This window comes from Protopterus annectens, chromosome 9.part0 (assembly GCF_019279795.1).
Source record: "Protopterus annectens isolate FY-2018-M chromosome 9.part0, PAN1.0, whole genome shotgun sequence".
NCBI classification, from domain to species: Eukaryota; Metazoa; Chordata; order Ceratodontiformes; family Protopteridae; genus Protopterus; species Protopterus annectens.
In genome coordinates this window covers 1,551,422,266-1,551,446,507 of record NC_056743.1, presented here as the reverse complement: position 1 = coordinate 1,551,446,507, position 24,242 = coordinate 1,551,422,266, and the positions used below count along the sequence as shown (strand labels likewise).

Below are 24,242 nucleotides of genomic sequence, written 5' to 3'. Positions count from 1 at the left end.
GTAAACTAATGTCCAGATAATGAGGCCTCAGGCCACTAATTATAAATAGTACTGTCTTACTTTCACCTTGCTGCCTGTATGTTAACCCTGCAGCTCTCTGCTGTGATAGCTATGCATACAGAAAGAACCATATAGGCAAGCAACACACAAATATTGAAAATGATTCTTGTAATTATCTATATTGCAGGCAAAAGTAAACAGGAAGCATTACATTGATCATCAAGCATACTGTCAATTAAATCAGTCACCTCTGCAAATGAAAGATTAAAGATTAGCTTCACACCTGAACAGGATAAGCAGATCCATGCAAATAAAAATGTCCCTGTGGATGCCAAAACCAATGTGAAGCAACTGGAAGCACAAAACCTACAAGCAGAAAGCACAAAACATGAGATCTGCTGAACTATATTAAACTTTATTAAAAGTTAATGCAATACAGGAAAACAAGATTCATCTGCTAACTTTCCAGTTAAAATAATAAACACATGCTCACCTACCATACCAATTACTTAGTACAGACAGTACTTTCTAGCAGCATGCTGGCAACTATTAGGAATTGCAATTCTTGATCTATATACACCGTAAAAAATGCTTCACAGTTTGGGAACATACCTGCTTGGAAAAAATCATAAAGAATATTTCCATATTTTAGAGAAATCAGGACCTAGAGTGAAAAAAAATGTCTCTGTAACTAGCCTCACAGGCAGTTGCTGAACTACAACGTGTCCCCATATAAAAATCTCTTCAGCACCTGTGTCTTTAGTGTTGTAATACTTGGGGCATCTACTGCCTCTTTATTGGCAATTAGCATACTTTGCAGTTTAATTTGAACTACCTTTCTGAAGTGTAAATATTCTATCTTCTGGGGCAAAAATTATACTGTGAGTAGTGGTGTGTTTGTTCAAGTAATTTTAAAACTAAAAAAGCACGGTTATGATGTAACCCGTGTGTTATTCACAATGACAATATTCAATAACTGAATGATTTGTCATTTATGTATCTTTTGAAATTACTACAAATTAGCAAAAATCTTAAATTTCATTTTTAGCAAATAAACAAAATAAAAGTGAACAAGATTACAGGACACTGCTAGCCAAATGCTGACCCATGAGAAAGTATTTAGTAAACTAGCAAAGTAGGGAAAAACAGTCCACATTTTTACAATGACTAACTTCAAAACAAAAGGGAACAGAATATTACTGCAGTCAGCAAGCTGTTTAGCATAACAACAGGAGTTTAGTATGCCAGATGTCCAAAAGAGCAAAAAAAGTACATCCAAAAATAAATATTTTTTTACATTTAACCAACAAGCTCAGTACTGAAATGTTGGCACTCACAACGTTAAGTGCTGACACAGAAAAAAGGCAGAAAATGCAGGAAAAGAGAAAATATCGACCATCTTTCTTCAACTTTAAGACCATTATATCTCAGAGAAAAAGGAATATTCTGAGAAATGGCCATCTCTGACATGGTATAAGCAAGTCCATTTTTCAAGTCATTCAATCTCCGTATTTCAGGATTTGCTGAACCGGGTCACAACTTTTCATATGGTAATGATGAATAACTCCAAAACAAAAAAAGGTAATTATTTACTACAAATAATTGTACCTGATTAAAGACATAAATAACCACAGCAACCTTATCTAAACCTAGACTAAATGATACACCAAAACTAGTTACCCACAGAAGCTTCTGTCTTAGAATTAGAACTCCACTATCTCAGATTCATTTTTGACTTCAGTTTGCTGCCTGAGTACAATCTGCAATGTTATGCATTTTTTTTGCCTGAGGTGGTTATATTAAGGATTTCCCAGACAACATTCATAGCAACCGTGGGATTATCTAATGAGCCCTTCTACAATGTAGCATTTCCAAGACCTCCCAAAATTTGGGGCCATCATGGGTTGCAGGGGAAATATTCTTATCATTCAATCAGCTGTAGGTGACTCCTTGGGGGAATCTCACTTGTTTCCTTCCTCTTGCACTCTGCCTCTCTATGTATCTGCAAAGGAGATAGAACAGATGAAAAGGAGTTTCTGTGGGGAGTTGAATCAGTTTGGGGATGATTCTGAAGAATTTTGGACTGTCTGTCTTACTTGAAAAATTGCACAGGCCTGAAACTCAGCAGCAGAAAAATCTGGAATGACAAATAATGCTTGCATTGATGCAGGGTACACTGTAGGGGAATGCCACAGCAAGGATATGTACTGGCTCAGAACTGCTGGTGGTACTTAAACCACTATTGATCCTGAAGCAACTCTGGTCAGAGTCTCAGCCATCAAAATTAAAAGTTATGTGGTCACCATAACTAGGCATCTGTGTTGTCCATTTTCGTTCTTCCTCAACCCATGGGTTCAGATCTGATCCTCAGATCTGACTCAGCCACATACTACAGACTTTGGATCCAACTGTCGAACTCCTCCCTCTACCCATAATGCAATAGTCCATCCCAATTACCTTAGATTGAGTGTGCTGCCATATACAGCTAAACAGACTCAGGTATAGCTGATAGAGAAAGAAAGGGCTCAAACCTGGAACTGTAAGTTTCAAATACAATCCAACAGGTCTCTCCAGAGAAAATGGATGTGGGATGGACAGAAGGGAAGTTGAGGAAGAATGAAAATGGACAACATAGATGTCTAGTTATGGTGAGTACATAACTTTTAAATCTGATGTTATCCTTCTCATTCTTCCTCAACCCATGGGACAGAGGCCCCAGATACACTGATCATGGGGTGGCACTCATGAAAGGATATTCTGGAGTACCTCTGAACCAAAGGTGGTTCTGTTTCTCGACATACTATCTAATTTGTAATGAGTAACAAAGGTATGAGCATTGGACCATGTAGCTGCAGCGCAAATATCAATGGATGTTCTTGACCAAAAAGTAGATGAAGCAGCCATGGATCTGGCTGAATGAGCCTTGGGAGGTTTAGGTAATGTCATGCCTTGTTGCAAGTAAATCCAAAAAATACAGTCTGTAATCCATTTAGTTAGAGTGACTTTAGAGACTGAACAACCCAGTTTTTTTTTTGATGAAAAAGAGACAAAGAGTTGATGTGATTTTTCTAATTTGTTGAGTCCTGTGAGATAAAAGCATAACTGTCTGTGTACATCAAGGAGTGAAGCATGTACTCTCCTTTATTTGAGAAATTTGGAAATAAGACTAGTAAATGAATGGACTGATTACTGTTATTTTCAGAAACCACTTTTGGTAAAAAAGAAAGGTTTGTCCATAAAGTAACAATTTGTTTTTGAAAAATGATATATGGTGTTTTAGAAGAAAGAGCCTGGAGTTCAGATATTCTCTTTGCGGAAGTAATGGTTACTAAGAATACTGTTTTCCAAAAAAGGAATTTAAAAATCATTTTTAGCTGAAGGTTCAAAAGGTTTTTGAGTTAGACCTTGTAGCACAACTGTTAGATCCAAAGAAGGTGAGGGATCCTTTACTGGTGGTCTTAGAAGAAAAATACCTTTCAGAAAAGCCTTGCACAGTTTGGAGAAAGCCAACAAATAATTTCTATCTCCTGTGTGAAAATTAGAAATTGCAGTCATTTGAAGTTTAATCATCCAGAAACTTGCTCCTTCTTTAAAAATAGCTGCTAAAAACTGAAGAACAGCCTCTTGTACACTTTTCTTAGTAGATTATTTTTGAGAAACCAAAATAATATCACATACAGGGGAAAATAGCCTGGGCTGTCTAATCATTAATGGAAATGGAGAAACCATGCGGTTAGTCTGAGGGCCTGTATGTTGGGATGCTGGATCCCTGATGGGTGAGAGAGGAGATCCGGAGTTGTTTACAGTATCCATGGAGGATAATGAAGGTGAGACAGCAGTAAGGGGAACTATGCTTGTCAAGGCCAGAAAGGGGCACTGAGGATTACTGAGCTCTTCAGTTGATTTGCTTTCTGCAAAAATTTGGGACTCAAGGGGAGAAGTGAATAAGCATAAAGGAGACCCAACGGCCAAGCATGAACTACAGCATCTCTTGCTGACTCACCCTGAAGGGGGAAAGTGCAAAGTACCTGCTGCACTTGTTGTGGGGGGGTCGCAAAGAAGTCACAGAAAAGTTGGTCCCAACAATGAAAGATCATTTCCGCCAAAAACTGAGAGACCACTCAAGAGGCATCAAGATGGACCTGCTTAGTTTATCCGCTAGTACGTTGGTTTTCCCCAGAATGTGCACTGCAATTAGAAAATAGTCTGATTATATTAGCCATTCCCACACTCTCATGGCCTCTCTGCAGCGAGGATAAAATCAAGTTCCTCCTTGTTTACCGATGAACCAGAATACAGACATGCTGTTGGTCTGAAATGCAATAGTCTCTAGAGGAAAAGCATCTTGAAATGCCTACAATGCCAGTAGGACTGCTCTCATCTCTAGTATGTTGATAAGCAGATTGCTCTCTGGGGAACCATGTGCCTTGGACCATTTTTTTTCTAAGAAATGAGCCCCCATCCCAGTAGAAAAGTGTCCATGTTAACTGTGGTCATTGGGGATAGTAGAACAAAAGGTCAGCCTAGATAAATATTATCCAATTGTATACACCAGTGGATGTGTTGTTTGCAAATTTGAGTAAGCTTAACTGGAAAAGATAGGGGTTGATGCAGTATGAACCACTGAGCAGCTAGAGTACATTGCAGAACATGCAAAGAAACATGCCAAAGGAAGTAATAAAATGGCTGCTGCCATGGAACCTAGTGCCTGAAGCCCTGATCTTGCTGGAGAAGATGGCAGAGAAAGAAGAAGATGAACCTGACTTCTGATAGTGGAAATCCAATGAGAAGGTAATGATGCTATTTGTGTTTTCATATCCAGAAGTGTACCAATGAACTCCAGGCTCTGCACTGGCATTAAGTTTGATTTGGCATATTTTATTGTTATACCCAATGACTTGCAAACCTGGAGCAAATGGTCCCCAGAATGCAGAAGGAGATGACTGGAGGGGGCAGTGAGGAACCAGTCATCTAGGTATGGAAATACTTGGAATACTTTCAGTCTCGTGAGCTGTCACCACTGCCATACATTTGATAAACACCCTGGGGGCTGTGGTGAGTCTAAAGGGCAGGGCTCTGAACTGGTAATGACTGGCCCCCATCCAAAAGTGTAAGTGTCTTTGGCAGCATCTGTCTATTTTGATATGATAGTACATGTCTTGAAGCTCTATCGAGCATATCAATTGTCCTTGTGAAGAAAGGGTGGTATGGACCATTCGGAACTTAGATTTCTGTATGTGCTAATTCAAACTGCTTAGATCCAAAATGGGTCTGAGGTCTCCTGTTTTCTTGGACACTAAAGAGAAGTGTGAATAAGTTCCAAATCCTAGTTGGTCTGGTGGGACCTTTTGGATGACTCTTTTTTTCTAGCAGCTTTTGGATTTCTTGGGCTGCTGCTTTCCTTTGACTGGGCGGAATGTCAGGAAACTTTTTTCTTTTAGAGGAAGGGCATAGGAGAAACAATATGTAGTAACCTCTGGATGTTATTCTTAGCACCCATGAATCTTTTGTTATATCTGCCCAGGCATCTAGGTGCAAGGACAATCGTTCCCCAACTGCATCTAGAGTTTAACAGTCAGGCAGCACTTCAGGAGTATTGGAAGGGCCTTTCTGGAAAAGAATCCCTGGAACCCTAATTCTGTGGGCCTCTTCTGTCCCTAGGGTGAAGTCTTCCATTAAAATTTCCCCCTCTGCCTCTGCAGGAATTATCATCGTGCGGGTCTTAGAAAGGTCCCTGAGATTTTCTGACCACATTTTACCACATCTCTGATTCCTGGGGAAGGTTCGTTGAGGTGGTTGAAAACTTGATTCCCACAGCAGACAGTCTTTCCATCTTGTTCGCTGCAGGTAAGTATATTGATGGCTCAAACAAGGAATTGCCATCGAATGGGGCACTGATAAAGGACACCTTGATAGGCTCTGCAAAGTCACACAGCTGCATCCAGGCATGTCTCCTTATGGCAATGCCTGATCCAGCTGCTTGTGACGTACCTTCAGCTTTGTGAGAGATCAACCTCATTGAAGTGTTTGATATGGATAAGAGAGTGGTCAGTTGGGAGGATGTTCTTTTGAAATCCTCAGCAGGCATGGACTCTGAGAGAGTATTTGATAGCTCTTCGGTCAAATCCCTCTGAAGTCTAGTAAAGTGTGCCAGACAGTTTAGTGACTTCAGGGAAATGATTGCCAAGGCAAAGACTCTCTCTCCAAATCTGTCCAATGTTTGGCAGCTGGAGAGCAGAGCTCTGGTCTGCTAGCTCTTTCTTGGTGGCTGCAGCCACCACCAGAGCATCAACTGGTACTCCTTTGCTCCAGTGGGGTCCGTCTTTCTTTAGGGGCTAAAAATGTGTCAGGTCTCTTTGGAATGGGTTTGATTGTATCCAGATCCTTCCAAGCCCAGTAGGCAACTAGGTCAATTAGTTCATTCGCCGGGGGGTAACCCAAAACATAGATGGGCCAGAAACAAAAGCCTCCAAAAACCAAAAATAACGATTCTTCAGGAGAAGGATTTTCAGACGACCAATCACCTTTCAGGCTAAGGATCTCCAAAATGTGTCCAAAGGAGATGTCATCCGATGGCAATCTGGAGGACCCATCTCCTTCATCAAAACTGGTATCCTCCATGAAAGACTCCATCAGGGAGTCCATGTACCTGCTTTTGCATACTCTCTTCTTAGGTACCTCCTCTGTGGGATGTTCAGGGGAGGTGTCAGAAGAGAGGGGAACTTTCTCTGTTGGAGCAAATTGGATGGTTGTTGCAAATGGCTGTCCCTGTTGAGTAGTTCTGATTGTCTCAGAGCTCAGAATCGATTAGAGAAATGGGGTAAGATCCAAAAAATGAGAAGCCAGCTCTCTAGAGAGAGAAAATCCCTTTCCACCACATCAAAAGCAGATGGACCAGGAGAAGCCTCGATCTGCCCTCTCTAAGCTGAAACTCCTGATGCAGATAGATCTCAGCCACCCTCAGATTCACACCTCAAGGATGGAACCAGATCCAAACTGTCCAGAGCCGACGCTGCAAGGGGAATGGATGGATCCAACAAAATTGGAGCCAAACCCAGACCCTCAAATCCGACACTTCGGCTCTGGGACCCATTCTGATCCAAGGGAATCAGAACAGAACTAACCAGGGATATAGTCAGAGTCAAAAGGAGACCTCCCTCATCTCCGACACTGCACTTCTTGGGGATTTCAGATCCTGGGACTCCAAAACGACTGGACAGATTGGAGAAGGAGATAAAATAGTCTTGGACGTCATAGGAAGACTCATGGATCCAACAGAGAATGGAGCTGATAAGATCCCCATCTGGATCTGAACTGTGAGAAATGTTCTCATCATTCTAGCCATATCTGCTTCCAACAAACTTCTGGAGGATCTAGAGGGAGTAGTGGATGGTGTCATTGAGTGTTTCTTTGGAGGTTGAAACAATGGAGAAGGCAGGGTGGGCAATATGAGTTTTATAGCAAAGTCTGGAGTAAGACTCCTGTGAGATGTAGCTGGGTTTAGATTTGAGGACCTAGGATCCCAGGGTGCACTGGAAGGAGATACTGAGATAATGGCAGGAGCCAAAGCCTTCAGATCTGAGTGTTTCAGATCCGTGGATCAGACCTTCAGAACTGGTAATGTTGGATCCGAAGTGTTTCTCGTCTTAGCTGGTGGCTCCAACAAAAGACCTTGGGTACTTTGGTGGGAGCATTTCTTACGGTCCAACAGAGCTGGCTTGCTCGATCTGGTGGGGGTTTGAGCCCACGAAGAATATGTAGCTGGAAGTAAGCCCTTCAAAATCAGTTTGTTTCACTTATCTGCCAAGGCCCTGAGATTAAAGCTTGAGCATAATAAACATGAAGTGTCCAAGTGCCTAGCTCCAAGGAAGTACTCGCACTCCTTGTGGGGATCCGAATTAGGGATTTTATGCCAACAAGAAGTGCATTTCCTGAATCCAGTTAGTTTATCCAACATGTTAATATGAAAAGAAAGAAAAAAATCAGCAATGAAAATACCAAAAAGAAGGTTTTTTTTTTTTTTTTTTTTTTTGCAATCAAAAGGAAAGAAAATACCTAACTACCAGCAATGGTAGATCAGAGAGATACCTTGACAGAAGGGTAGGTGTAGGGAAAGAAATGCCAATAATGGTACACATGATTTACTATTCAGCTGAATAGTAGAAAAGAGAAAAGGATAGTATTACAAAAGCTAGCTAAAACTGCTAATGACCTCTGAAAATGCTAAGAGAGACGTAGCATAGGTTTTAGATTAGATTAACAGATGAATAAATTAACTCACAAAACCACTATTACAACTTAAGAGATGAATCTGCATCTGTTCGCGATGGCAGCAAACAAGATCTGAGGTAATCGGGATGGAATAGTGCATTATGGGTAGATGGAGGAGCTAGACAGCTGGATCCGAAGTCTGTAATATGTGGCCGAGTCGGATCCGAGGAATGGATCCAAACCCGTGCATTGAGGTAGAATGAAAAGGACAACATCAGATTGTACAGTTGTGTAATTTGCACTTTCCTTAACAGCAGATTTTCAAATTTCTCACTGCTGTAGTAACATCTGGATATTTAGGATATATTCTGACCAGGATAAAACAACCATCCAGCTTCACAAAATTCTGGCCCTCTACTACAACTACACTCTGACTGCTGATTGGCTAGCCTCTTGGAATGTCAGTGTAGATGAAGGATGGGTGCAGCTACTGTGGCAGTGAGGAATTTGAACATCTATTGTTATGGTAAGTGCAACATGTAGAATTTGTACTATGTTCATTATTCTCACCACTTCAGTAGCCTTTGGCTATATGGGTTGAGTACCACAACCTATCCAACCTGGGAGGAGGAAGGATAAGGATCCAGGAGCCCTTAGAGAATGGTGCTAGCAAAGCCAGCCCTGCACCTGGAAAAGGAATCCATTGTGTAATGCTTTGTAAAAGTATGTAAAGAAGACCAGATCACTACCTCCACAATACTTCTACAGTCCACCCTTTTCCAGGATGCCTTTGTAAAAACCAAAGCTCTAATAAAATGTGCCTTGATACTGCCCATCTTATCTTCATAAGATGAAATAAATGTCCATTAAAAACAACTGATAGCATGCTTAAACCAAGAACACCAAAACCACAGCCAAGCATGTTAGAATCCACTCTACAAAGCCACTATCATCAAGAGTATAAAAAGACCATTTATTTAAAAGTTAAACTTATACAAAATAATAAAAGGTTGACTACTTTCAACTTTGACAATCTCTCTACATTCAGGTTTAACATTTTTAAGAATTGAACATTTTCAAATGCATATCTCTCTTTTACAAGCAATCACCATATCAGGCAAAACAGAAACCTGATCAAAGGTCAAATGACTAGGTTATCTAGACTTACAAGTGATGATACCACCTTTGTCAATGACTTAGTAAAACTGAAAAACGAAGTTACTGAAGTGAAGTCATCACTGATGGGTTCGGTTACAAGCCCTAGGAACCGAGTTGGCATAATACCAAGCTCGGGTACACCAAAAACTTTCGAGCTAAGCTGCTACCCACAATGCCCTTCTCCCAATTACCTCAGATCGAGTTTGCATGCAACATATAGAAGTAAAAGCAGAGGCCATTTCGGCGCAGAAACCCTGAGCCTTTGGTGGGGTACGGAGGGTGGGATGTGATGAATGGAAGAAGATCAACAACACATAACTTCTTTATCTGATGTTGTTAATCTTCTTCCCATTCATCACTGATGGGACAGAATCCCAAGCTACTTGAAAACCTGGGTGGCCCTTATGGAAGAACATTCCTGAGTACCAGTGAGCCAAAGGCAGCTCTTCCCCTGGAGACCATGTCCAATTTGTAATGTTTGATGAAAGTATGGGGTTTAGCCCAAATGGCTGATGAGCAAATGTTGTCCATAGAAGCTCTGGAGTGAAAAGCAACAGACGTTGCTATGGCTCTCATTGAATGAGCTTTGATATTAACAGCTTTAGGTTCATTTGCCAGTGAGTATGAAAAAGTAATACAATCTCTGAGCCATTTTGATAAAGTGACTTCTGATACAGCACATCCCATTTTTGGACCAGAGAAGGAGATGAAAAGTTGATCCGACTTGCGGAAAGATTTAGTCCTGTCCAAGCAAAAACATAATTGTCTATGTACATCCAATGAGTGTAGACAGTATTCTCCTTTATTGGAATAATTTGGGGAAAACACTGGGAGCTCAATGGACTGGTTGACAGAGAAATCAGAAATCACTTTGGGGAGAAAAGATGGATTAGTACGAAGAGATACTCTGTCTTTATGAAAGATTAAATATGGACTCTTGATGCATAAGGCTTATAATTCCGATATCCGTCTAGCTGATGTGACCGCCACCAAAAATAGAGATTTCCATGATAGAAATTTAAGGTCACATTTTGCAGCAGGCTCAAAAGGGGGTAAAGAGAGAGACTGTAATACCAGAGGGAGAGATTCCATGTCTCTACAGGCTGCCTGATTGGGGGTCTGCTAAGGAAAACTCCTTTGAGAAAGGTCTTGCAAATGTGGGTGGAGATAAGTGGAATGCCTTCTAGACCGTTATGAAAATTGGAGACAGCTGCCAAGTGGACTCGAATAGTAGAAGCTGATGCTCCATTCTCAAAAAACTCAAAAGGTATTGAAGTATAACAGATACAGGAGCTGAGAAAGGGTCTAACATCTGTTCTTTACACCAGAGAGTAAACCTTATGGGAGGCCAGAATAATATCACAAACAGGTGAGGAGAGGGTTTCCTGCCAGGCGACTAACGGAAGTGGAGAAACCAAGCTGTCAGCATGAGAGTGAACAGATTTGGAGGAGTCAACCCTTGGGGGTGAGAGATTAGGTCCTGATGAGTGTCCAGGATCCATGGAGGTTGTAATAGGTGAGGCCGGAGGAAGGGGAACCACATTTGTCAAGGCCAGAATGGGGCAATGAGGATCACCTTGCATCTCGACCGAATTGCTTTTTTCAAAAATAGGGGTATCAAGGGAACTGGAGGATAAACATAGAAGAGACCCGTGGGCCAATCGTGAGTCAAAGCGTCTCTCGGTGACTCCCCTTCTGGGGGAAAAAGGGCAAAGAAGCTGCTGCATTTGCTGTCTGAAGGGGAAGCAAAGAGATCGCAGCAAGGCTGGCCCCAACAGCTGAAAATTTCAGCCATCGCGTTTGGATTGAGAGACCACTTGTGTGGAAGAAGGATGCATCTGCTTAGCCTGTCCGCAATCACGTTGGAGCTCCCCGGGATATGCGTTGCTATAAGAAAGAAGTTGGAAGCTATCATCCAGTGCCAAATTCTCATGGCCTTTTAACACAGGGGGTAGGATTTAGTCCCTCCTTGTTTGTTTGTTTGTCTGATTGACTCTCAATCTTTCCCTATGGAAGGAGTGGATGTAGTGCCTGCAATGCCAACAGCACCGCTCTCAACTCCAGAACACTGATATGCAAGTTGGCCTCTAAGCTGGACCATGTGCTTTGGACTGTCTTTCCCTGAAAATGGCCCCCCACCTATCAGGGAGGCGTCCGTGGTCACCGTGGGGCTGGGTTGAGGGATCTGGAAGGGGCGACACGAAAGATTTTCATCTGGCCTCATCCACCAAAGAAGATCTTGCTTGCAGGAGTTGGTGATGAGAATCTGTGAGTTTAGGGGGTGAAGATTTGCCAACCATTGGGACAAAAGGAGCCATTGTAACAGTCTCGTAAGTAATCTTGCCAGAGGAACAATCGGAATGGCCGCAGCCACAGACCCCAGAGCCTGGAGTACTTCTCTTGCTGACACCTTTCTTTGACAGAGTATCACTTGTACTTGTAATCTTAACCTCTGAAGCCTGTGAGTTGGAAGAGATACCAGGCTTGTTCGAGTACTGAAAACTGCCCCTATTAATTCCAGTTGTTGGGTAAGTTGTAGATTGGATTTTTCCCAATGGACTGTGATACCTAGAGACTCCGCCAGTGAAAGAGTGTAGCGGAGGGCTATGGTCAGGAGATGCTTGGTGGGGTGGAGAGGAGCAAATCTTCTAAATATGGAAACACCTGGAATCCCTGAAGTCTCAGATGAGCTGTCACCACTGCTAGGCATTTCGTGAACACTCTGGGGGCCATCAAGAGACTGAATGGCAAGGCTCTGAACTGGTAATGATTGGCTTCTAGCCGGAAGTGAAGGAGACTCTTGGAGCTTTTGACAATTTCGATGCGGTAGTACACATCCCGGAGGTCTATCGAGCACATCCAAACTTCCTCCCATAAAAAAGGGAGAATGGATTGTATAGTGACCATGTGGAACTTGGTTTGAACCACTGACTTGTTTAGATGGCTGAGATCCAAAATGGGTCTCCAGTCCCTGGTCTTTTTTGGCACCAGAAAGAATCTTGAGTAAAAACCAGATCCGCATTTGTCTGGGGGGACTGGTTGGATGACTCTTTTCTGACACAGCTTTCTTATCTCTGAAGCCGCTTCTTCCCTTGGACTGGGTGGAACATCAGGAAGGTTCTTTGTAGGTTTTGGGTGTGATGTTAAAGGGATGTAATTGCCTCTGGAGATTATTCTCTGCACCCACCGATCATTTGTAATAGAGTGCCAGGCAGTTTGGTGCAGAGAAAAACGAGCCCCGACTGCTTCCAGAGGAAAGTAATAGGACGACGCTTCAGGAGAGTTGATAAGACCGCCCGGAGAAAGAATCCCTGGAGTCTTGATTTCAGGGACCCCCTCTGCCCCTAAAGGAGCATCTTCCACCATAGGAACCCCCTCTGCCTTTAGGGTGATCTTCACCACATGCGTTGCAGAAAGGACCTTGAGATTTTTTGTCCCATATTTTCCCACTACTCTGGTTCCTGGAAAAAGAACACTAAGGCTTGGAAAAACGTAGGCCAATGGCAGACAAGGTCTTTCTGTCCTGCTCTCACCTGGCCAGTGTGTCCTTTACTTTAGAACCAAACAAGGACGATGGTTCAATAGGGGTGTTCAAAAAGGAGGACTTGAAGGAGTCAGTGAGGTCACAGATGCGCATCCAGGCATGACATCTCATGACTACGCCTGCACCCGCAGCTCTAGCCGCCCCTTTGGTTGCGAGGGAGAGCAACTTCATGGACAAGTTGGAGATTGACTCAAGGGTGGCAATTTGAGAGGCAACCTTGTCTCGTGCCCCATCAGAAATTTGACCCGTGAGGGCTCCAGAAAGTTCGGAGATCAGATCCCTTTGGAGCCTCATGAAATGTGCCAAGTAATTCAGAGACCTGACTGCAAAGGTCACTTCCCTAGTATGTCCACAGCCCAGGACTCTCTGTTGGTTGGGTGGACAGTAGGACTTTCCTCTGCAAAGTCCTTTTTAGAAGATTTGTGGGCCTTGTGTTTGTGGGACTTGCCCTTATCACCAGCCGGTGAAGAGGGATCAGAATGTGGATGTTTTTTGTCCTTCATTGGAGGGGTTGAGACCTCTGACACAGAAAGGACCTCTGAGAAAGGTGAGGTTAATAGGCCTTTCAAAAGAAGTTTGTTTTCTCTCATTCTGCATCCGCTGACTAAAACTCAGGCAAATCTGGCAAGGAGGTTTCACAGAGAGGTAAGAAACCCCCAGACAATAGACATAATCATTGTGTAAGTCGCTGTTGGGGAGTTTGCCATTGCAGGAAGTGCAATGTTTGAACCCCGAAGTCCCTTTTTTCTCAGACATATCCAACACACAAAAAGAAAACAAACAAATTACTGCTAGAAAGTATAGAAAAAAGAAGCAGAAAAGGAAGATACCAACAATGGTATCAAACAATACCACAAGGGTAGGAGAGGGCACTACCAATGATGGCATAAGAAATACCCGATGGGTAGAGTTAGATAGAGAAATAGGGTAGAAAAATGAGTTAGATTAGAAAAAAGTTTCAAAATGCAGCAAAATTTGTAAAAACATGACACTTAGCAAATGAGGTAACTGGGAGAAGGGCGTTGTGAGTAGCAGCTTAGCTCAAGAGTTTTTGGTGTACAAGAGTTTGGTATTACACCGACTCGGTTCCGAGGGCTTGGAACCGAACCCATCAGTGATGAATGGGAAGAAGATTAACAACATCAGGTCAAATGTTCTTAAACAGAGACTACCCTTTGAGTATGATCGAAGAAAGAGCCAAAGAAGTCTTAACCTGTAGACCAAATGACTTCCTTTCAATATTAAATAGCTCATCCAACAGAATATTAAATAACAAAAAAACTGATGGACAGTCCAAAAGGGAAGAACTATAACTTTTAGTTATGTACTTACCATAACTTCGGATGTATGGGATCCATCTCGCCTACATTCACAACAGATGGGTTCGGAGCCGATCCATCGGCTCCGACTCAGCAACTAATACACTAGCACGAAGTCTCTCATTGGCTGGGCTACTCCCTATCCCAGGATGCACTACACCTGCTTCCCCAGATCTTGTTTGTTCGCTTTCATACATCCATGCAAACACAGAAAAACTAGTAGTCACTATAACCAACTAAAGTTCTTCAAGAAAGATCGCCAAGAAAAAAGTGACTACAGCTCCTCTAAATCCGCATGGAAGGGGGAAGGAGGGTGGGTACTTATGAATGTAGGCGAGATGGATCCCATACATCCGAAGTTATGGTAAGTACATAACTAAAAGATGTAATGGGATCCTATCTCGCCTACATTCACAACAAATGGGACAGCGTCCCTAGCACCTACATCCCGGGTGGCTCATTGGAACACACTCCTGAGAACTGTGGAACCAAAGGAAGCTCTGCCTCGAGAAACCACATCCAATTTGTAATGAGAAATGAAAGTGTGCGGAGAAGTCCAGGTTGCCGCAGCACAAATATCATCTATTGATAACTTGGAGTGAAAAGCTACGGAAGTAGCCATTGCCCTGGTAGAATGAGCCTTGACTGGAAAGGGAAGGTCTTTGTTAGCCTGTGAATAAATAAAAATGATACAATCTTTAATCCATTTAGAAATGGAGGTTTTTGTTACTGGTTGACCCAATTTGTTCACTGCAAAGGAAACAAACAATTGATTTGATTTCCGCGTTTGAGCGGTTCTATTAAAATAAAAACGCAGTTGTCTATGTACGTCCAATTGATGCAAAGTATATTCTGCGTTATTAGAGAATTCTGGGAAAAAGACAGGGAGTTCTATAGTTTGTTGAATACAGAAAGAGGAGGCCACTTTTGGTATAAATGCAGGGTTTAATTTCAATGAAACTCTATGCTTGTGAAAAATCAAATAGGGAGGATCAGAACAAAGAGCTTGAAGTTCTGAAACTCGCCTAGCAGACGTTATGGCTACTAAAAAGGCCGTTTTCCAAGACAGAAATTTTAAATCACAAGTAGCAGCTGGTTCGAAAGGACGGGCAGTTAGGGCAGCAAGAACCATATTCAAATCCCAAGGGGACAGGATGAGATAAAGGAGGCCTAAGGAGCCAAGCCCCTTTAAGGAAAGCCTTACAAAGTTTGTGAGACATCAATGAAGGTTCAAATGAAGCATGAAAATTAGAGATCGCCGCTAACTGAACCTTAATGGTAGAAACTGAAGAGCCCGACTGAAAAAGGGAGGCCAGAAAATTCAGAACCTCCGATACTGGTGCAGTGAGAGGATCTATACCCCATTCTTGAGCCCAGAAGGCAAACCTTTTCCATTTACTGGAATAAAGTTTGATGGTGGAAGATTTATGAGAAGAAGACAGTATGTGGACCACGTCCGGAAAGAGCATTGTCTCGGACTAAGGATGGAAGTGGAGTAACCATGCTGCCAACTTCAGGGACCTGAGAGACGGGTGAAGCCGTCCTGACTGATGAGTCAACAGGTCTGGCACCGGATCCAGAAACCATGGACCTTCTATCGCATGCCTCTGTAGGAAAGGAAACCAAACTTGACGAGGCCAGTGCGGGGCAATCAAAATCATCTCGCTCTCCATGTAAATGGCCTTCTGTATCACCCTCGGTAGGAGGGGGAACGGAGGGAAGGCGTAGAAGACCGGGGCCAAATGTGAGTCAGAGCGTCCCTGGGAATCTGTCCCTGAGAAGGGAACAGTGTGAAGAAATCTCTGCATTTCGCATTGTGAGGGCTGGCAAACAGGTCGCAGCAAGGAAGACCCCATCTGTCGAAGATTTTCGCAGCTATACCCTGGTTGAGGGACCACTCGTGGGGTAAAAGAATGGTCCTGCTTAATCTGTCCGCAATCACATTGGACTTCCCGGTATGTGCGTTGCCATTAGAAAGCGGTTGGTAGCTACCGCCCAGTGCCAAAGTCTCATGGCTTCTCTGCATAGTGGGTAAGACCTGGTTCCACCTTGCTTGTTTATGTACCACACCACCGACATGTTGTCGGATAGGATAGTAATCGGGCCCTGTGGGAGAGCGTGATGGAGAGCTTGGAGTACCAATAGTACCGCTCTCATCTCCAGGACATTGATATGCAAATGCGTTTCCTGGATCTGCCATGTGCCTTGGACCGACCTGTCCAGGTAATGACCCCCCCCACCCTACCTGGGAGGCGTCCGTAGTCACAGTGGCAACGGGACGTTGAGGTATAAAGGGTCGCCCCTGGTCGAGATTTGATTGGAGAAGCCACCAATGCAGATCTCGACGGCAACTTTCCGTGATTATGATTAAGTGGTTCAAGAGAAGTTCCTGATAAGACCATTGAACCGACAGTAGCCATTGTAAAATTCGCATGTGAAGTCTGGCCAAGGGAACTAAAAGTATGGTTGACGCCATCGAGCCCAACAGTTGTAGGATCCGATGGGCCGGGGCTCTTTGTAGGGAAGACAGGATTTGACTTGATCTTGTAAGACCTGAATTCTTGCTGCCGGTAAAAGGCGCATTCTTTTGTGTCTAAGTCTGCGCCTATGAAAGTAATACGCTGAGATGGCTGTAGTACAGATTTTTGCAAATTGAACGTGATCCCCAAGAAACGGCCCAAGGTGAACGTGGCTCTGAGCGCTTGGAGTAGTAGATGCTCGGAGGTGGCAGTAAGGAGCCAGTCGTCTAGATAAGGAAACACCTGGAATCCCAGACTTCTCAGGTGAGCAGTTACCACTGCCAGACACTTGGTGAACACCCTGGGGGCTGTGGTGAGACCAAAGGGCAGTGCTCGGAATTGGAAATGACTGACTCTGAGGCGGAAGCGTAAATGTCTCCTGGACTCTTGAGCTATGGGAATGTGATAGTAAGCGTCCTGGAGATCTATGGAGCACATCCATGCATCTTTTTCCAGCAAAGGAAGAATAGATTGAAGAGTGACCATTCGAATTTGGACTTCTTCTGAAACGATTCAATGAACTGAGGTCCAAAATGGGCCTGAAGTCCCCTGTCTTTTTTGGTACCAAAAATAATCTTGAGTAAGTTCCTGATCCGATCTGGTCGATGGGGACAGGCTGGATGGCTCTTTTTTCTAGCAGCTTTGAAACCTCTAATGCTGCCTGATCCCGCTGACTGGGTGGTACGTCCGGGATTTCCCTTAAAGAAAGGGGGGGTTTGTTGAAGGGGATGATATAACCTCCGGTAATAATGCAAAGCACCCACTGATCGCTTGTTATGGATTCCCAAGCTTGTGGGTGCGCCGCAAAGCGACCCCGACTGGCTCCGGAGTTGCACAGTCGGGCAACCACTCAGGAATGCTGGTTGTATGAAGAACCACGAAAGGAATCACGGTCTCCAGAGTTACGGGGGCCTCTGCCACCTCTGGGGCGGCGTCTTCCAAAATCCCCCCCCCCCCTGCCTCTGGAGGGGGAATCACTGGGTGGAGTAGGGAAAGACTTCTGAGATTTTCTAAACCACATTTTTCCTCCTCTCCCAGCCTTGGGGTAAGGCCTAGAAGGGGCGGAAAATCGGGCCCCAACGGCAGTCAAAGTCTTGCCCTCCTGCTCGCACCGAGTTAGTGTGTCCTTCACCTTGGGTCCAAACAAAGATGACCCATCAAAGGCGTCGTGAAGGAAGACTTGAAGGCCTCCATGACGAACACAAGCGTAACCAGGCTTGTCTCCTGAGGGCAACGCCTGTTCCGCTGCTCTACTCGCCTTCGGCCGCATATGAAATGAGCCTCATGGACGAGTTAACAATAGAAAAAGGGTAGTCATCTGCGCCAACAGTTGGGGCCAGCGCCTCAGGTAGGTTACCAACAAGAGAGTCATTTAGCTCTTTGAGAAGATCCCTTTGGAGCCTCGTAAAATGACATAAGTAGTTCAGCGACCGTAAGGCAAAGGCCGCTGAAGACAGGGTACGCTCCCGTACCTATCCATACTCCTAGAATCCTTATTAGGAGGATGAACAGACGTCGAAGCCTCTGCCACGTCCTGCTGTGTGGCAGAAGCCACCACCAAAGCATCTACAGGCACACCCTTTGTGAGAAACTCCTTCTGGGGGGGCTGACAAATTTATTGGGCCTCGCAGGCACCGGTTCCACAGAATCAGGGTGTTCCCACGCCCTTCGAGAAACCAAATCAAGGAGTTCATCGAAGGGCGGAGACACCCAGGAGGCGGAAGGCTGGGCCCCAAAGGCCTTGAGGAAGACTGACTTCTCAGCTGAAGGGGTTTTGGCTTGCCAGTCACCTCTCTGTCTCAGAATCTCCAAGATATCTGAGAAGGAGATATCATCCGAAGATGATTTGGGGGACCCTTCTGCATCATTGAGGTCAGTATCCGATGTAACAGACTCATCTTGGGAGTCTACGTGCTTCCTCTTACACAATTTCTTCCGTGGGGGTTCGTCCGAAGCAGTTTCGGACGGATCACCCGGAAGAAGGGAACCCCCGATGGGGGTATCCTCAGGCCCTGGGGCCCCGCTGCCGGGGGGCTGCAATGCAACAGAGGCACCAGTCTCCAAATCTAGGGACGGTGAGGTAGAATCTTGCTGAACCGGCAAAGGCATGGCCAGCGCGCTCCTCATGGCCTCAAAGGCCGGACCTCCAGAATCCAAGGAGGTCACTGGTCTAGAGGCCACGATGGCACTGGGAATTCCAGCAGCCGATGCTCCGAGAGGAAGACTAGGCACCGAAGCACCCAGTCCCAAAGTGTTCCCCTCGGGCCCGGCTGAAGAGGTCGCAGTACCAAACCCTGAACCGGAGGACAGGGTAGGAAGCACAGTCGGAACCGAGAGACCTCGAAGGGGTCTCTGCTCCGACCGTATGGCTCCGCATTGCTCCACCACCACCGACTCCAACGGCTCCGAGGAGGTTGGAGGAGGAATCGAATGTGTTGGAGGGGGGATCGGCTCCGAAGCTAACTGTGCTGGAGCCGAGACCAATTTAGTAAACACTGGAGATTGGAATAGCCTCTGTAAAACCCTATCCAGGTCCGAATCTGAAAGTCTCGATGATTTAGAGGAGGTAGACAATCGAGAAGACTTTCCTCTCGGCTCCGAGAGAGAAGGGGACTGGCTCCGAAACGGCTCCAATGCTATCGGCGCCGACTCCACCACAGCATGGACCTCCATCGGCACCGAAGGAGCCTTCTTCGGAGCCGAGGGGGAAGAGTCTGAGCTGCACACTTCCACCGGCTCCGAAGCCATTGGAACCGATGGAGGTGATTCACCTCTCGATACTCCAACTTGCGGCTCCGAAGGCAATGGAGCCGAGGTAGGAGGTATCGAGGCAGACCCTTCGACCCTCGGCCCCGAAGTCAGTGGAGCCGAGGAAGAAGAGGTCAATTTTGTCTTTTTAGAAGTCGGCTCCGACGGACTTGTCGGAGCCGACGATCTTTTCTTTTTGGAAGCAACAGGAAGATCTAAGGCTTCCTCAAAAGAAGGTTTGATAAGCCCTTTCAATATTAATTTGTTCTTGCGTTCTTGAAGAACTCTAGATGAGAACGCATGACAGACGCTACAAGTCTCTTGCAGATGTTTCGGCCCCAAACAATAAACACATACTGAATGACTGTCTGTAATGGACATTTTATATTTGCACCGAGTGCATTTTTTAAAACCTGACTTTTGTTCCTTAGACATGATACAGGCCACAACAAGTACAAACTCTAAGGAAATCTTAGTCTACCACAAAAATATAGCACTATACACAAAAAGCGCCAACTGAAAAGCGCGAGACACACTGGCGCGAGTACTGGTGAAAGTTTACCTCACAACAATTTGAAACAAGTTAACGGCCCAAAGCCCTCTAATTTAAACGGGCTTTGCCCGAAAAACAACTAACCAAAAGTTAATAAAAACCTAATAGCACTCAAAGATAGGGCAAAGGCCCTCTAACTTAAACGGGCCTTACCCGACTGAACAAATTAAATTTTTTGGAAACAAGCACTCAACAAAAAAACAATAAGAAATAGCAAGAAATAGCTGTTAAAACAGCTGTTTGGTTAATATGGACAAAAATTCCCTAGGTCAAGGACCAATAAGGTAAAAAGAACCACTTAGCTCCAGCCAAGTCGAGACCACGTCCAGCTTGTTAAGCGGCAAACGAGATCTGGGGAAGCAGGTGTAGTGCATCCTGGGATAGGGAGTAGCCCAGCCAATGAGAGACTTCGTGCTAGTGTATTAGTTGCCGAGTCGGAACCCATCTGTTGTGAATGTAGGCGAGATAGGATCCCATTACATCTCAGTAATGATCGTACCTGGTATGCATTGTAAAACTCAGACGGTTATTGAGCAATTCATTAATAAACAAAAATTGGAAAAACACTATTTCCTTGAATGTCAACACCAATTAGGGAACACACCACTTTCTATTTACATAGAGGTAAGAATTTAAAATCTATGTTTGAGAACAATAATAAATGCATTAATTATAAGGAGAACAAAATATACAAATGTGAGCCATGTAAATATATTAACGAAGGCCTCTAACATATGGTAACTTCTTATCTGTGGATATTACCTCATCCTGGTAGATGTAACTGCAAAACTAAATGAGTCATACATTTGGCTAGTTGCCTCTCCTGTGAGGCATTTTATGTAGGGAAAACTGAAAGAACACTGCACCAAAGAATATGCAAATCTCTTTATAACATTAAAACAAAAAAGTCTTTAAAGCTTTATATAAATATTCTGCTAACTGCAAGAATTTCAAAAGCTTCATATTGTTTATTACTGACAAGGTGAGGTGAAAATGTCCTTTAGGGATGGAAGTTGGGAGACTACATTTGAGTATAAAGAATTACACTGACAGTGGCTATTAGATGAAATCACACATTCAGGTATTAAAGATTAAATGTCTCTTAAGAGTACATTAAAACTATGAGCAGCTAAACTGTAAAAGTTTAAATTAAGAACACGTCTACATATTTATAGTTTGTATTTTTAGAATTGATATAATATTTACACTTGTATTTATAATTCTACCTTACATCTATTAATATTAACATTAGTCTGTACAGTCTCAGCTGAAACTGTAACATTAATTTAGTACTATTTTTATATAATTTATTTGTACATTATTTACTTTGCATATTTCACTACCATTTATGTGTGCTTTCGGCGCTATGAATTTAATTGGTAACAGGCTTATTTGTTTGGTTTGTTGACAGGTAAGGTCATAATTCTTATCTTATTTAAGGACATGACTTGCATTTTGGTTCTGATGAAGTCTTAGATTGTCAAAGATGAAAGTATCAACTTTTTTATTATTTTTTATAAGTTTAACTTTTAAATAAATGGTCTTTTTATATTCCTGACAGCAGTGGCTTTGTAGCATGGATTCTAGTGCACGTGGTGATCATTTTTAGTTATCTTCATATCAGACAAACAGCTAATTAGTTTTCCTGAAGGATTTATTCTAAGTAGTATCCGAGTACCTTGTGGGCATCCACAGAATGAAGGAATAATTCTCCCTTATTTTTAGGTTTAAGCAACTAAGCAGCGCTCATCTGCCAAAAAAAAAAAAACTAGTTAATACATGAAGAGAACCGAGTATTTGTCTTCAATTTTACTCAACTAGAGGGCTGAAAACAAAGTAGATGTGATGAACAGGATACCTGACCACAGCACACCAGAGATGGATTAAAACTCGGTCTTGGTGGAGAAGGAGGGACCATCGGCACACCAGAGATGGATTAAAACTCGGTCTTGCTGGAGAAGGAGGGACCATCCACTAAAGGAGAGTATCCCCAGGATACTCCTCATCACAAACTTCCCAGACCACAAGGCAAGTAATAACTGGATTGTTATTTTTAGGTTCTGGAAAGAATACAGGGAAATTCATAGACTGGCTCCAGAGAAACTGAAACCACTTCAGTCATAAAAAAAAAAAGATTTGTTCTCAAAGGAAATCCTGTCCTTGTGAAAAATTAGGTATGGTTCTCTCACCTTAAGAGCTTGTAACTCAGAAACCTTCTTGCAGAAATCAGACTAATTAATAAAACAGTCTTCCATGATAGCTTCAAATTAGCCTGATGACCTGGTTCAAATGAAAGAAGAGTCAGCTTTTCAAGTACAAAATTATGATCCCCATGAGGAGTCACCTGTTTCCTAGGTGGATGGATATGTAAAACACTGTCAAAAACTGCCTGACTTAAGGACAGGTAAAAAGGGACAATCTAAGGGCAGTTAAGCAGAAATGGTTGACAGATGAACCCTCACAGAGTACAAAGGACCAGAGGACAATAACTCACACACACAATCAAGAAATAGAAGCAACTTGACTTTAAAAGGGTCATGGTTCTTCTTTCCAGTTACACATGCAGGATTTCCTTGTAACAGTTTTTTTAGCCTCTTTCAGTACTTGAGGTACATCCTCAGAAAAAGGGTGTCTAAACAGTATCATTACGCTATCATCTAGGCAGTTGACTGAAGACGTTTCAGGATGGGGTGTATCACTGTCTTATGTTTGTTAATTCAGTCTGTGGAAAAACTTGCGGTAATTATCACTGACCAGTATTAAAAGAAAGGAGACAGTAATTGTGTCAATAAGCTTACTATAACAATAGATGTTTGAATGATCACCGCTGCAGCATCTTCAGCTATATGGGTTATATCCTTGGCAGTTTATAACCCATAAAGCTAAGGGTATTACAGCAATGATTAATATGATGAACATCCACTGTTGTCTGGGGTAAGAGGGAGTCAACTCCACAGTTTTTGGGAAGTCCTTCTGAATCTTTAGAAGAACCCTGGTTAACAGAGGAAAGGGTATAAAGGCATACAGAAACATTCCGTTCTATGGAAATGAAAAGGCATATATCTTCCAGGCTTGCTTGCAAGCAATCACAGAGCAGAATTTCTTTAACTACTTGTTTTGAAAGGAGGCAAACAGATCTACTTGAGGAGTTCCCCCTAGTTGGATCATTTCTTAGAAGACCCATGGGTGCAACTTCCAATCATGGGGTCTGTCCTGGTCCTGCTGAGCTTGTCTGCTACAACATTCTACTTGGATAGGATGAAGGTTGCCTGAATGAATACATTGTGCTGACTTGCTAGTTCCCAGGCTGTCACAGCTAGTTTGCAAACAGGGTAGGATTTAGTTCACCCCTTTTGTTTATGTAGCACATTATTGTGCAACATCTAATTTCTGTCCCTCAAACTGAGAATCAGAATGTGGGTGCAAGAGGGAAAAATATGTTTTCCATTTAAATGAAAGAAAGACTCAGAATGTAATGACTGAAAGGTTAAAATAAACCTTTAGCAAAACCCACACATTTAACCTTATCTGTTCCAGCTGAAAGGGACACAGGTGAACAAAAATGCATAATTTTATGCTTCCTTTTCCTGAGAGACCCTAGTGAAAAAGATCACCTTGAGAAACGGTCTTTTTCCTGAGAATTACACTCTCCAGAGTTGTTCCATAAAGGAATAATGTCTGCTCGCTCCTCCGATGCTGATGAGTGGTTCTCCTTTGCCTAAAGATAGCCAAATAACTACAGAGATCATGCCTGCCTCTTGGTCCTTATCAGTTTCCAGAGAAGCAGCACTAAAGGGATTGAGAGAAACTGAAGAGTGGTCTGAGGAACCTTACATGGCCACACTGTAGTCATTCATTGGACGTCGAGACATAGAGAAAGCTAGAGTCAAGACCAAACTCTCCTGTACAACACTTCCCTTCTTGTGGATTAGGGATAGAATTTCCTAGGAGCCAGGACCCAGGTCTATATCTTCACTGAAAAAAGTGTCTGACAAGCCAGTAGCAGAACCTAAGTGTTACACTCTTCCCTTTTTACTAAACAGGCAAGATCTGAGGTAAATTTTGTTTTAGTGACTACCATCAAAAACACTAGCACTACCTCCGCTGTAACAACTTTTAACAGAAAACGTTCTCATAAAAAAGGGTAAAAATGAAAGGTAGTCCCCAGAGGCGTACTTAGGGATCCAACT

At 43.4% G+C, this 24,242-nt stretch overlaps 1 protein-coding gene across 1 annotated transcript in view; it reads right to left on the bottom strand.

Annotated features, from left to right (window-relative positions):
* LOC122810718 (ammonium transporter 1 member 3-like) overlaps nt 1-24,242 on the bottom strand; it is a 998,780-nt gene that overhangs the window by 558,272 nt on the left and 416,266 nt on the right. The window contains exon 4 of the mRNA XM_044082282.1: nt 284-366. Within this exon, the coding sequence (XP_043938217.1) occupies nt 284-366 (83 nt within the window). The remainder of the gene's footprint in view (nt 1-283; nt 367-24,242) is intronic.